At 35.5% G+C, this 14,804-nt stretch overlaps 2 protein-coding genes across 2 annotated transcripts in view; one reads left to right on the forward strand and one right to left on the reverse strand.

Annotated features, from left to right (window-relative positions):
- The window catches only part of LOC128550815 (rab3 GTPase-activating protein catalytic subunit-like), a 30,305-nt gene extending 25,707 nt beyond the window's left edge, over positions 1 to 4,598 (forward strand). Inside the window, exon 13 of the mRNA XM_053530640.1 lies at positions 4,558 to 4,598. Within this exon, the coding sequence (XP_053386615.1) occupies positions 4,558 to 4,598 (41 nt within the window). The remainder of the gene's footprint in view (positions 1 to 4,557) is intronic.
- Positions 4,599 to 11,623: 7,025 nt separating this feature from the next.
- LOC128550816 (uncharacterized) lies at positions 11,624 to 13,489 on the reverse strand. The gene has a single exon (XM_053530641.1). The coding sequence runs from the start codon at positions 13,487 to 13,489 to the stop codon at positions 11,624 to 11,626; it is 1,866 nt and encodes a 621-aa protein (XP_053386616.1).
- Between the last annotated feature and the right edge of the window lie 1,315 nt (positions 13,490 to 14,804).

The following is a 14,804-nucleotide window of genomic DNA, read 5'->3' on the forward strand; positions in this document are numbered from 1 at the left end:
TTTGTAAACATAGGTGAGTTATCATCATAAAAACTAACATAAAACAGTTTTGTAATATAGTTGTTTCTTGTAGACATGAAGAACAAACACCTAAATGATCTAGATGAAACAATAACAGGAATAACAACGAAATAAAGCGGATATTACATGTGTCTGGAAACTGGTCCTGTCCAGATGTTTCCCAACCAGTACATGACATTGTATCTGTCTTAAATTTGATTTCAATAAATGAAAGCACATATACCTCAAAATATATTTTTAATTAAGAATTCCTTTTTCTGGAACTTCACAAGCACATTTTCACTTAGAATTTAAATTAACATGCAGTTTTTAAGTCCAGAACTGTTGTATATGCTGTCTTCAAGTTAAGTTTTCTAGCAATTAAATTTTATAGATAATCACAGTTAGTCCCTCAACCTGAAACAATACATGGACAGTTCTAAAGAAGTCTTTCAGGAAGAAAATTGTTTAGATAATCTCAGCTTCTTTTTTGCTAAGTTAACTTGTAACATTCCTAAATTCAGACAGCGCAGTCCAGAATAGCTCAATTTGGAAAGATTGTGGCTGACATTCTGGTAGTTTAACTTTTGTTCCATATCGTGATGTGACCATCCTCTTGTGATATTCATGTTCCATGCCTACTTTATCTCACTGAAACATGATGTTCAGGATACTGTATTTGTATAATATTTACATTCATTTCGTATGAACAGTAAAAGGAAAGGTGCGAAAGTTATGTCAGTGCTGCTTAGTGATATTGGGCTGCTGTTTTGACGACATTAGTGTATAGTCAGGGAGAACGTTCCTTAGATGAAGCGCAGTTGTTCCGTCCAGTGAACAGAACTGCTGGGAAGCTGATTTTAATGTTAAGTGCCACAAAATGTCTGAGATTTATAATATAATCTTGTTTACAAATGGAAAGGAAATATGATGTAAATATAAGAAATGCAATTTTTAGCTCGACTATTCGAAGAATAGTCTAGCTATTCTACTCACCCTGGCATCGGCATCGGCGTCACACCTTGGTTAAGTTTTTGCATGCAAGTACATACAGCTATCATTTAAAGGCATATAGCTTTGAAACTTATTTATTCTTTTTCTAGGTCAATTACCAACCTCACTGGGTCAAGTTCCATAACTCTAACATGTATTTTGAGCAAATTATGCCCCCTTTTGGACTTAGAAAATTCTGGTTAAAGTTATACATGCAAGTTACTATCTCCAAAACTAATGCAGATATTGAATTGAAACTTCACATGTGTCTTCGGGGTTGTAAAACTAGTTGATAGCACCAAGTCCCATAACTCTGACCTTCATTTTGGCCAAATTATGCCCCCTTTTGGACTTAGAAAATCCTGGTTAAAGTTTTGCGTGCAAGTACATACAGCTATTACTAAAAGGCATATAGATTTGAAACTTATTTTTTCTTTTTCTAGATCAATTACCTACCTCACTGGGTCAAGTCCCATAACTCTAACATGTATTTTGAGCAAATTATGCCCCCTTTTGGACTTAGAAAATTCTGGTTAAAGTTTTACATGCAAGTTACTATCTCCAAAACTAATACAGATATTGAATTGAAACTTCACATGTGTCTTCGGGGTTGTAAAACTAGTTGATAGCACCAAGTCCCATAACTCTGACCTTCATTTTGGCCAAATTATGCCCACTTTGGGACTTAGAAAATTCTGGTTAAAGTTTTGCGTGCAAGTACATACAGCTATTACTAAAAGGCATATAGATTTGAAACTTATTTTTTCTTTTTCTAGATCAATTACCTACCTCACTGGGTCAAGTCCCATAACTCTGACATGTATTTTTGCCAAATTATGCCCCCTTTTGGACTTAGAAAATTCTGGTTAAAGTTTTGCGTGCAAGTACATACAGCTATTACTAAAAGGCATATAGATTTGAAACTTATTTTTTCTTTTTCTAGATCAATTACCTACCTCACTGGGTCAAGTCCCATAACTCTGACATGTATTTTGGGCAAATTATGCCCCCTTTTGGACTTAGAAAATCCTGGTTAAAGTTTTACATGCAAGTAACTATCTCCAAAACTACTACAGATATTAAATTGAAACTTCACATGTGTCTTCGGGGTTATAAAACTAGTTGATAGCACCAAGTCCCATAACTATGACCTGTATTTTGGGCAAATTATGCCCCCTTTTGGACTTAGAAAATCCTGGTTAAAGTTTTGCGTGCAAGTACATACAGCTATTACCAAAAGGCATATAGCTTTGAAACTTATTTATTCTTTTTCTAGGTCAATTACCAACCTCACTGGGTCATGTTCCATAACTCTTAACATGTATTTTGAGCAAATTATGCCCCCTTTTGGACTTAGAAAATTCTGGTTAAAGTTTTACATGCAAGTTACTATCCCCAAAACTAATGCAGATATTGAATTGAAACTTAACATGTTTCTTTGGGGTTATAAAACTAGTTGATAACATCAAGTCCCATAACTCTGATATGTATTTTGGTCAAATTATGTCCCCTTTCGAACTTAAAACTCTTTTGATATTTAACATTTTGGGTAATAATTTCCTGCTTCTGTGACAATATTTCGAATAGTCGAGCTTGGCTGTCTTACGGACAGCTCTTGTTTTAGGTGTTCTTGCAAAATGAACAACAGAATAGGATCAGCAAATTAGCACGATTCATGGATTTGCCAGTCCTATTCTGTCGTTCATTTTGCATGAACACACACACAAAAATTTCATTAAGTGGTTACAAGAAACACTTGCTGGAACTTTTCATATTTGGCATCAGAGTCTGACCAACCAAATGAATAATTAGATTCTCCAAGCATTTTATCAGTATTGACAGACACAGACAGACTGAGCAAAATTTTAACCAACCACCAAGGTTTTGTACTTGTTAAGATAAATCTTATACATACACACTATTTATATTTGTAGCATCTTTTGATAGTGTGCAAGTCTGATGTCAACAGGAAACTTCATTAAAAGTAAATCAGTAGTTCAACTGTAATAGCTGATTAAATAATGTATCCCTCAATACCAGTTGGTTGAAAAATGTATCCATCTTAACCAGTTGATTGAATAATGTAAATGTTTTAACCAGTTGGTTAAAAAATGTATGCCTCATAACCAGTTGGTTCTAAAATGTAACTGTTGTAACCAGTTGGTTGAAAAATGTATCCCTCATAACCAATTGGTTGAAACATATATAACTGTTGTAACCAGTTGGTTGAAAAACATATCCCTCATAACCAGTTGGTTCTAAAATGTAACTGTTATAATCAGTTGGTTGAAAAATATGTAACTGTTGTAACTAGTTGGTTGAAAAACATATCCCTCATAACCAGTTGGTTTTAAAATGTAACTGTTGTAACCAGTTGGTTGAAAAATGTATCCCTCATAACCAGTTGGTTGAAAAATATGTAAGTGTTTTAACCAGTTGGTTGAAAAACATATCCCTCATAACCAGTTGGTTCTAAAATGTAACTGTTGTAACCAGTTGGTTGAATAATGTACCTAACCTTCTTAAAATGTTGGAGAAAAAATGCAATGGTTCCTCATTACCAGTTGGTTGAAGAATATCACCATCATAACCAGTCAGGTGAATTTTTCTCTTGTAACCATAAAATTTAATCACAAAATCATTAAAAACACAGTCACATTAGTTAGTTTCTGAAGAGTGTGATACCATGTACTGTGAAATCATGTAATTTTGTGAGCATGAAATTTCGTGGTTTTGGTCAAAATGGCAATTTCATGGGGATATGAATTCGTGGATTACAACTTTTGAACATAAAGTGAGTGGGAATTTTACTTGTTCATGGATTTTAAATTTTGTGGATTGACTCAACTACGAAATCCACGAAAATTAGTCCCCCACAAATATTAATGATTTCAGAGTAATTGGAATGTGCATTTAATAATACATTTCTGGTGAATATTTGAGTCTTAACAAGGCAAGATTTCATCCTTGTAAGCCATATTGAGCACATTTTGGACTTTTTGAAGAGAGACATTAGGGAGTCACAGCATGGACTAATCTGGGTGCACAAGTCTGACTTAGATAAGTATTCCAGAGAAGCTCCTTCATTATACCCCAGTCACACATACGGCGCGGATAGCTACATCTAGCCATGGATAGAAACGTAGTTATCCGTATCGAACCGTACCAGAGCTGTACGGATTGATACGGATGACTGCTTTCAAGTAAGGATCGATACGGATTGCTACGTTTTCATCCGTGGCCCGACGTAACTATCCGCACCATATGTGTGACTGTGGTATTACTGAATATTAGAACTTGGGGATAATAAGTTTGATTCAGATATATAAATGGTCAAGTTGGTGGTTTAGAAAAGTTTTTAGAGTGTATAATTATAAACTGTATAGTTCTGAACAAATTGTATAGGTGTATTTCATTAGCATTTTTCTAAGAATTAAATGGAGTTATAGAATAATGAAAATGAATAGTTGGAACAATAATTTTTATTTTGTTATGCATGCACACAAAAGATACAAAATATACTTATATTGACAAATGAAACTAATACATAACTTATGATTATAGCAACAACAACACTAACAACAGAAACAACAATATTTAAATGATGTAACAATAAAAAAGGATGATGATAAACGTAGCAACGAAAAAGACAATGTTGTAGCTTTACAACAACAACTTGCTGCTGCTGATGATTGTGATGATTGTTGTTGTTACTGATGATGATGATGATGATGATGAAAAACTAAAACCGCTTTATTTGATTAAACGCCTAATTTTACACATAGTATATTCACTGGCATTGTACATTAAATTAAAAAAAAAAAGATAAAATATATACATAATGGTATCAAACAATGAAAAACGACATATTTGACAAAATTATTATTCAGTACAAATTGCAACATTGCGTATTAAATATACGTCAATCACACTACATAGTAGTGTATACTCAGTGTTTCTACCATATTCAGTCCACCAACAGAGAATAATCAAAACCATGATTCAAAGCTTCTAAAAACAGTGTTTTGAGCTTTTTCTTAGAAATGTCTACCGAATCAAAATTTCTCACTTCTACTGGTAGTTTGTTTCATAGTTTCTGCCCTACAGTTTGAAAACTTCTATCACCAAATTTTCAAGCTAGTGAGTCTATATATTGAGCATTGCTATGAGACTAAGGTCACAGGATTTATTTATATTAAATAAAGCAATTCCAACTTTGCTATTCCAAATTGCATTCAGAGTTGCTGTAAACAATGTTTATCTACATTTTGGGTATCGGCTTTATTAAGTTTTTATTCTACCTTAACAGTGACAGCACATAACTCCACAGTAAAGTTTTAATTCTCAAACTTAAGGTACACCTGCCATCTTGACTTTTTAGCTCACCTGAGCACAAAGTGCTCAGGGTGAGGTATTGTGATCACTCACTGTCCGGCGTCCGTCCGTCCGTCGTCCGTCCGTCCGTCCGTCCACACTTTCCTTTAAACAACATCTCCTCCTAAACCAACAGGCCAATTTTGATGTAACTTCACAGGGTTGTTCCATGGATGGTCTTCTTTAAAAATTGTTCAAAAAATTGAATTCCATACAGAATTCTGGTTGCCATGGCAACCAAAAGTAAAAACTTTAAAAATCTTCTTCTCAAAAACCAGAAGCCCTAGAGCTTAGATATTTGGTGTGAAGCATTGCCTAGTGGACCTCTACCAAGTTTGTTCAAATCATGACCCCAGGGTCAAAATTGACCCCGCCCCGGGGGTCACTTGATTTTACATAGGAAAATCTTAAAAAATCTTCTTCTCAAAAACCAGAAGCCCTAGAGCTTAGATATTTGACTTGTAGCATTGCCTAGTGGACCTCTACTAAAATTGTTCAAATCATGACCCCGGGGTCAAAATTGACCTCGCCCCAGGGGTCACTTGATTTTACATAGGAAAATCTTCAAAAAATTTCTAAAAATAAACCAGAAGGCTTAGAGCTTAGATGTTTGACATGTAGCATTGCCTAGTGAACCTCTACAAAATTTGTTCAAATCATGACCCCCGGGTCAAAATTGACCCCACCCCAGGGGTCACTTGATTTTACATAGGTAAATCTTCAAAAATTTTCTAAAAATAAACCAGAAGGCCTAGGTCTTAGATAATTGACATGTAGCATTGCCTAGTAGACTTCTGCAAAATTTATTCAAATCATGACCCCCGGGGTCAAATTGACCCCGCCCCATGGGATTACTTGATTGTACATAGAAAAATCTTTAAGATAAACCAGAAGGCCTAGAGCTTAGATATTTCATATGTAGCATTGCCTAGTGGACCTCTACAAAATTGTTCAAATCATGACCCCCGAGGTTAAAATTGACCCCATCCCAGGGGTCACTTGATTTTACATAGGAAAATCTTCAAAAAATTTCTAAAAATAAACCAGAAGGCTTAGATCTTAGATATTTGACATGTAGCATTGCCTAGTAGACTTCTACAAAATTTGTTCAAATCATTACCTCCGGGGTCAAATTGACCCCACCCCATGGGGTTATTTGTTTAGCTTTAGCAAAGAATTTTTTTCAAGAAAGCAATTAAACTCAGGTGAGCGATATAGGGCCATCATGGCCCTCTTGTTACAAGATCCCTACCCAAAGTAACTGTGTAGTACCACTGACCTAGCTTCCATAAGCCAGCTGGTCATAAGAATTTAATGTCCCAAGCGAGGCTTGAACCCTCATTGATGAGGGGCCAGTTGGAGTCAGTAGCCCTAACCACTTGGCCGAGTGTCCTCTATTTTTTTTTGTTTAATATTTCAAACATCTTTGAATGAGAAAACTTAGGTCAAAGTACCAACTGATTTGTTGGAGAATTATCTTTCTATCTAAACCAGAACTTACCTCAAAATTTGTTTTCAAAATTGACCATGATATATATTGAAAGAAAACTATGTTGCCATTTTGAATGCACATAAAAGTAGTGCAAGGTATGGACTTTTTTCTATGGCGTACTAAACTGCCTAAAATTGTATTTCTTCTCTGTCTTAGATGTATACTGAACAAAATTTAGTATTCTAAAAATTCCTTTTTAAAGTTAATCCAAATTTAACCTAGGCCACTTTCCAGCATTTTAAGGCAAAACAACATCTCATTCCATTTAAATGACAGATATGTCATAGTGTTAACCTTTACCCCGTAACCCTGCTAAATTTCAAAGATGAATTGGTCTATCCTTCAATTTGGGCAGTACCATTTATTATTCGAAGGGGTGTTCATTGAAAATCTAATGACTGACTGGTCGCAAAGGCAAAATCACTTACCGCCAGCAGGCTAAAGGTTAAGCAGATAGCTCTTTTAGTGTAAGGGCTAGCACTTTCACAGTTAGCAACATATCTCTTGAATTTTAATAAATATCTCTTTTAAGTTTTGAAATTTTCTTTATCTTATCTTAGGAAGAGAGCACTTTTGCTAAGAAAGGTATCTCTGTTTAAGTTAGAGATTTGTTTATAGCAAATTGACCTGTCAGTCAAAGTCTGACTGACATCTAATTAACATATACAGTAACTGCTATCTGTATTATAAAGGACATCTCTCTAGAACAATCAGTCAATCACTGAACAGAAAGACTCTTTTAGAATACAGGTCATATTAATACTCAAATTATTTTATTTTCTTCACTGTGCTCTTCATTATGCCCCCCTTTGAAAAAGGAGGGGTATATATTGTTTGCAGATGTCGGTCGGTCGGTCGGTCGGTAGGTCTGTCGGTCGGTCGGTCGGTCGGTCGGAATGTAGACCTATCCGTTTCCGGATGATAACTCAAGAACGCTTAGGCCTAGGATCATGAAAGTTGATAGGAAGGTTGGTCATCACCAGCAGATGACCCCTATTGATTTTGAGGTCTGTATGTCAAAGGTCAAGGTCACAGTGACCCTGAATAGTAGAACGGTTTCCGGATGATAACTCAAGAATGCTTAGGCCTAGGATCATGAAAGTTGATAGGGAGGTTGGTCATCACCAGCAGATGACCCCTATTGATTTTGAGGTCTGTATGTCAAAGGTCAAGGTCACAGTGACCCTGAATAGTAAAACGGTTTCCGGATGATAACTCAAGAACACTTGGGCCTAGAATCATGAAAGTTGATAGGGAGGTTGGTAATGACCTTCGGATGACCCCTATTGATTTTGAGGTCAGTATGTTAAAGGTCAAGGTCACAGTGACCCTGAACAGTAAAACGGTTTCCGGATGATAACTCAAGAACGCTTAGGCCTAGGGTCACGAAAGTTGATAGGAAGGTTGGTCATCACCAGCAGATGACCCCTATTGATTTTGAGGTCTGTATGTCAAAGGTCAAGGTCACAGTGACCCTTAATAGTAAAACGGTTTCCGGATGATAACTCAAGAACACTTGAGCCTAGGATCATGAAAGTTGATAGGGAGGTTGGTAATGACCAGCGGATGACCCCTATAGATTTTGAGGTCAGTATGTTAAAGGTCAAGGTCACAGTGACCCTGAACAGTAAAACGGTTTCCGGATGATAACTCAAGAACACTTAGGCCTAGGGTCACGAAAGTTGATAGGGTGGTTGGTCATGACCAGCAGGTGACCCCTATTGATTTTGAGGTCAGTATATCAAAGGTCAAGGTCACAGTGACCAGGAACAGTAAAATGGTTTCCAGGCAATAACTCAAGAACGCTTGGGCCTAGTGTCAAGAAAATTGATTGTTAGTTTGGCCATGACCAGCAGATGACCCCTATTGATTTTGAGGTCATTAGTTCAGAGGTCAAGGTCACATTGGCTAGGAACAGTTAAATGGTTTCAGATCTTCTTGTCCAAAACCATAGGGCCTAGGGCTTTGATATTTGGTATGTAGCAAAATCTAGTGGTCCTCTACCAAGATTGTTCAGATTATTTCCCTGGGGTCAAATATGGCCCCACCCCTACAGTGTGCGACATTAACTTTTTAACACCGTAGCCAATGGGGCTACGGACTTCCAATTTTTTGTAGCCCGACAGAATTTTTCATAGCCCCACTATTTTTCGCTCAAGAATGAACAAGACTTTCATTCTAGTAATATTTAATTTCTTTCAATATACTGCTGTAGGTTGGTTGATATATTTCAGAAATTTGTATGAGTTTTTCAGAATTGATTTCAAAATCTGAAACAGTGTTCACAAAATTGTGCAGAAAGTCAAAGACACAGAGTCATGAAAAGTGATTTAAACAGCTTTGTAGACATGGGGGTCAAGAAATAGCTTGGCAGTAGACTTTCCAGGGGTCTCGCTAGGCCCATTTTTTTTTTGGGGAGAAATTAATTATCCCTCAAACTGATTTAAGGAGAAGTGGGGAGACTTTAGGGAGAAGTTGGAAGACTCCAATAATTTTTATATTTCTACCTCGACGCTGTGAATTGATTCAATGACAACTCATTTTCTTAGTTACATCATTTTACCATACACATTTATACCGAGTCACCACTTGTGTGAACAGTGTCTCATTCGAATAAAACTGAAAGTAAACTGTGTCAAACCTAGAAATACATACCGGTATTCAAATCAATTCATCCATCAAAGTTAGTTTTACGAAGTTAATACTTTACATGTCGTTCTTTTACCATGGATACCAAATAATTGTGTGTATAATTCCAATTAATCGCATATGTAATTGACAGTTATTTAGAAAACGACTCGCATGTGTTGACAATTAAATGCTAAGTGTCAAAGACGTAACCGCGGCGCTGATTGGCCTATCACAATTGCCTCTGGTGAAACCGATAATTTGATTTGCTTTCACACTTCTCCCGAAAATCTCACAAGTACCTGAAGTAGGCGGAGCTTAAATTATGCTATCGGCGAGTGTGTATGTGTATTCAACGCACATTATGACATGGTGCAAATTGTCAAAAGATTAGCGGGTGCGCATCCAAAACAAAATTCGGGCGACTTGAATTCGCTTTTGAGATTGGATTTGAGCGAAGTTTGAAGCTTCAAAGCAACTATTTTTCTCCCACGTTTGCATTGATCTTTTTGGTAAATTTATTCCTCAGAATTTTTCATAGCCCAACGGGCTACGGTCTGCCGATTTTCTGTCGCCCGAGCCGAATTTTCGTAGCCATTGGCGATCGGGATACCGTTAACGTCGCACACTGCCCCTAGGGTCACATGGTTTATATAGACTTATATAGGAAAAAAATTTGAAAATCTTCTTGTCCAAACCACAAAGTCTGTGGCTTTGGTATGTTGTAATGTAGCATCATTTAGTGGTTCTCTACCAAGTTTGTTCAAGTTATCCCTCTTGGGTCAAATATGGCCCTGCCTCAGAGGTCAAATGGTTCATATAGACTTATATAGGGAAAAACTTAGAATCTTCATGTCCATAACTTACATCATTCAAATTTGGACCACATGTATAGTTTTGAGTGGCAAGATGAACCTTGACATGAGTTGACCTTAATCTTGACCTAGTGACCTACTTTCACATTTCTGTATCTACAGCCTTCAAATTTGGACCACATGCATAGGATTGTGTAATGAAAAAAACTTTGACCTTGTTATTGACCTAGTGACCTGCTGTCACATTTTTGAAGGTACAGGCTTCAAATTTGGACCACATGCATAGTTTTTTTTTTCCAAAATAAAATTTGACCTTGATTTTGACCTAGTGGCCTACTTTCACATTTCTCAAGCTACAGCCTTCAAATTTGGACCACAAGCATAGTTTTGTGTACTGAAATGAACTTTGATCTTGAGATTGACCTAGTGACCTACTTTCACATTTCTGAAGGTACAGGCTTCAAATTTGGACCACTTGCATAGTTTTGTGTTCTGAAATAAAATTTGACCTTGATTTTGACCTAGTGACCTACTTTCACATTCCTCAAGCTACAGCCTTCAAATTTGAACCACATGCATAGTTTTGTGTACCGAAATAAACTTTGATCATGAGATTGACCTAGTGACCTATTTTCACATTTTTGAAGGTACATGCTTCAAATTTGGACTGCATGCATATTTTTGTGTTCTGAATTGAAATTTTACATTTATTTTTATCTATTACCTACTTTCACATTTCTCCAGCTACAGCCTCGTTGAAGCACATGCATAGTTCTGTCTACCGAAATGAACTTTACCTTGAAATTGATCTAGTGACCTGCTTTCACATTTCTCAAGCCACCGCTTTCAAATTTGGACCACATACACATTGTTTTGTACCTAAATGAAATTTGACCTTGATTTTGACCTTGAGCTAGTCTTGAAATTTGGAACATTCAAAAATGGCTCAGTGGATGGCGCCAAGATCAATCTGTAATCTCTTGTTAGGTTAATAGGTTAAAGGTCAAGGTCATATTAAACCAGAATGGTAGAAGTTTTGTTTACAGTGAGCATATAATTTCTGTTCCTTGTGCAATTACTGAATGCATCAAGGGGGGCATTTCGTGTTCGACGAGCTATTGTTTTAGAAAAGATTTTATTAAAAGAGTGTTAATTTCAGTAGACACATTTTGTCTTGAAAGTCTGTATTGTGCTAACCAGATGTTTTTCTCTTATTTACAAAAAACTAAATAAAAAAGGCGCAAAATGACACATCAGCTGTTCAAATGGTTACTGATGACCTTCCAACAAAGGTTAATAATTCTTACATACAGTGCAAGTTCTAAGTGAAATTGTGGATCACAATTCCTTCTTCTAACCCGACATATAGTTTATCTTCCTGTTCACAATAATGTAGGGCACCTGCTTTTGACTCACATTTGAACATTAAACTGTATTTGCTGAGGTCAGGAGGCAGTTTATAGATTGACTTACCAGAAGAGACATATACTGTCCCTCTTTTATCAGTGGCCAAACCTTCACACAACCAAGCTGGAAACTCTTTGTTTACTACTGAAGTATGACTTTTTGAATCAAATGCCTCCAGAGCAAACCTGCCAGAAATGGCAGACGCAAAGCCAATGTATAATATATCATTTATGAGGCTTATTTCCAGGAGAAAAGATTCTACCTTGACTTTGTGAAAAGTATAAGTCTTTAAAACTGTTCCCGCCATGTCTAAGAATTGTAAATGTCCATTGTTCATGGAAGACCCATACATTGCTATAACTATGAGACAGTTATTGTGATAAGCAATAGAATAACACTGTTCAACAGTGTTGATAGTCTTACATACTGTTAATACAGATGAGTTTTCAATTGTTATAAAGAAAATCCTCTTTTCTTCGGGAACTGTGACAGCCACGAGATCATTGTCTATTTTAGTAATATCATAAGGACTGTTGGGCAGTTTTAAACTTGACAAGATCTTTTCCGTATCAATAAATGTTACTGACCTGTTCTTATGGTATAAGACAATAAATTTGGAGTTGGAGGCTTTAACCATTCCTTGATACATTCCAGACCCTAAGACCCTAATTTTTGATTCGGTTGCAATCTTCATTTCATGTAAAGAACCTAACGATATAGTTTCTAATGGTGAATCTATGTTTATTTCTTTCTGTAATGGCAAAAATTCATGATCTATAAGTTTGTCTACCCCATGGTCTTCTTCCAAAACCTTTTTTATTTGTGTTATTTTACTGTTTGCCCTTTCTGTTGCAATAAAAAGTCGGTTCTTATTATAGTGATCATTTTTTCTTTCTATATCATTAGCTAATGCCTTAAGTTCTGAATTTATCTGCTCATAATGTGAAACATTACATTGAGCACTGACCAGATCATTATTGCATGACTTTTCTAAGCTTTCAGCTTCTTCATCTATCTTCATTAGAATTTGTTTCTCTTGTTTTAGAATCCTTTTCTTCTTAATTCTTTGCTGTTCATCTAGTTTCCTGATTACTTCAGCTCTCTCTGCTTCAAGCTCTTGAAATTTCTGTTCACGTTGTTTTTCTATGGTTTTTTTAATTTCTTGTCGTTTCTTTTTAATGACTTGTAAATTTTTCTCATTGCTTTTTGTAATATATATTAGGAATTCATCAGCAATTTGTTTTCTATGAGCTGCTGCCTTTGAGATTTTGTCTATTGATTCTACTGTGTCTTTAAAGTCCTTGCTAGTATCCGTTTCTTTCAGAAACATTGGAATATGTAAGATGCCTGAACACTGTTTGTGATCGTCAGCTGTACATGTAAGGCATGCAACATCCTTACATGTTTTACAGTAGAACTTGATTCTTTCTCTAGGGTGTAACCGACATGTGTCAAGACAAAAGTCCTGCGGCATACTGATTTTATCAAGCAGAATATGTTTGGGCAGATTTCTTGCATGATACCGGAGACACATTGTGCACATATAATCCAAACACGGAACACAAAATCCTTCAGCAGTAGATATAATACCATCTTTTTCACATTGTTCACAAACCATCTCTATTAATTCATCAGAAGTGTTATCAACATCTTTCACATGATCTGCATTACTTATTTCTTCAGGATCATCATAAGCATTACTATCTGTGTCGTCATCAGTATCTTGATCAGTATTAGAGTTGGTCCGCCATTTGAACAAGTTAAATAACTGTCGTAACATGATTGTTTGATTAGTAATTCAACAACAAATGTTACAGCAACAACACACAAACTATCGGAACATGATTATTATTCATATCCTTGTTTCAGAATAACAGTCAAACACTATATTTTGCAGTAGGTGTATTAAGTTTGCTTTTGTAGTTAAGACTGTAGTCTCCATAGCAACTCATCAGATAAATTTGAAATATCTATGCAGGTTTTATTATATCCAGTGTGTAATCAAACTGATGAATTATTTAAATTTCCACTGTGACAATGTTTTTATTCCATATAATTATCAAGAAAATAAGTTTTGCAGACATTTGAAAAAAAAAAATGTTTTTTTTCACTGACAGTCTTCATTACTGTTTCATTACCAAAACTCTCAAAAACAACTGTCCAACTTTATAATTAATTACTGTAAGTCAGTTAATAATATTTGTTACACATACCACATACCAGTAACAGTTTAAAGTAAGATATCCTTAGTAATTTCCTGTAGATAACTGCAGATTTAATTTTTTCATCTACTTTAGATACAAATAATGTGCACAATGGTTTTAGTTTCTCCTTGGTATAATGTTAAAATTGTGCATATATGGTGTATTTTCACAAAGAAATCGATTTATAAATATTAACCTAAAGGCGCATGCCCTATAGTTTTTTTTTAAATATTTCAAAGTTGGGGAAGTATTGTACAATTTATTTGACCTGTCAGAACTTGTTCCCGGCCTTCATTATATTCTGTTCACGCCCATATAAGATTAACACGAAAGCCAGAAACATGATTTGACAGGTCAGTTAAATAGTACAAGGTGACTCCAGTCAGATTTAAGTCTTTAAGTCATGTATCCTTTAATCATACTTATAACAGTAATTTTCATTGCTACTGTTCTCCAGCAACATGTTTCCTTTAATCATACTTATAACAGTAATTTTCATTGCTACTGTTCTCCAGCAACATGTTTCCTTTAATCATACTGAACAGTAATTTTCATTGCTACTGTTTTCCAGCAACATGTTTCCTTTAATCATACTTATAACAGTAATTTTCATTGCTACTGTTTTCCAGCAACATGTTTCCTTTAATCATACTGAACAGTAATTTTCATTGCTACTGTTCTCCAGCAATATGTTTCCTTTAATCATACTGAACAGTAATTTTTATTGCTACTGTTTTCCATCAACATGTTTCCTTTAATCATACTGAACAGTAATTTTCATTGCTACTGTTTTCCATCAACATGTTTCCTTTAATCATACTGAACAGTAATTTTCATTGCTACTGTTTTCCATCAACATGTTTCCTTTAATCATACTGAACAGTAATTTTC

This window comes from Mercenaria mercenaria, chromosome 18 (genome assembly GCF_021730395.1).
Source record: "Mercenaria mercenaria strain notata chromosome 18, MADL_Memer_1, whole genome shotgun sequence".
In the NCBI taxonomy this organism is placed as follows: domain Eukaryota; kingdom Metazoa; phylum Mollusca; class Bivalvia; order Venerida; family Veneridae; genus Mercenaria; species Mercenaria mercenaria.

Bases quoted from the DNA above. Each gene is read 5' to 3' on its own strand.
- LOC128550816 (XM_053530641.1), bottom strand. From the start codon at position 13,489: ATGTTACGACAGTTATTTAACTTGTTCAAATGGCGGACCAACTCTAAT.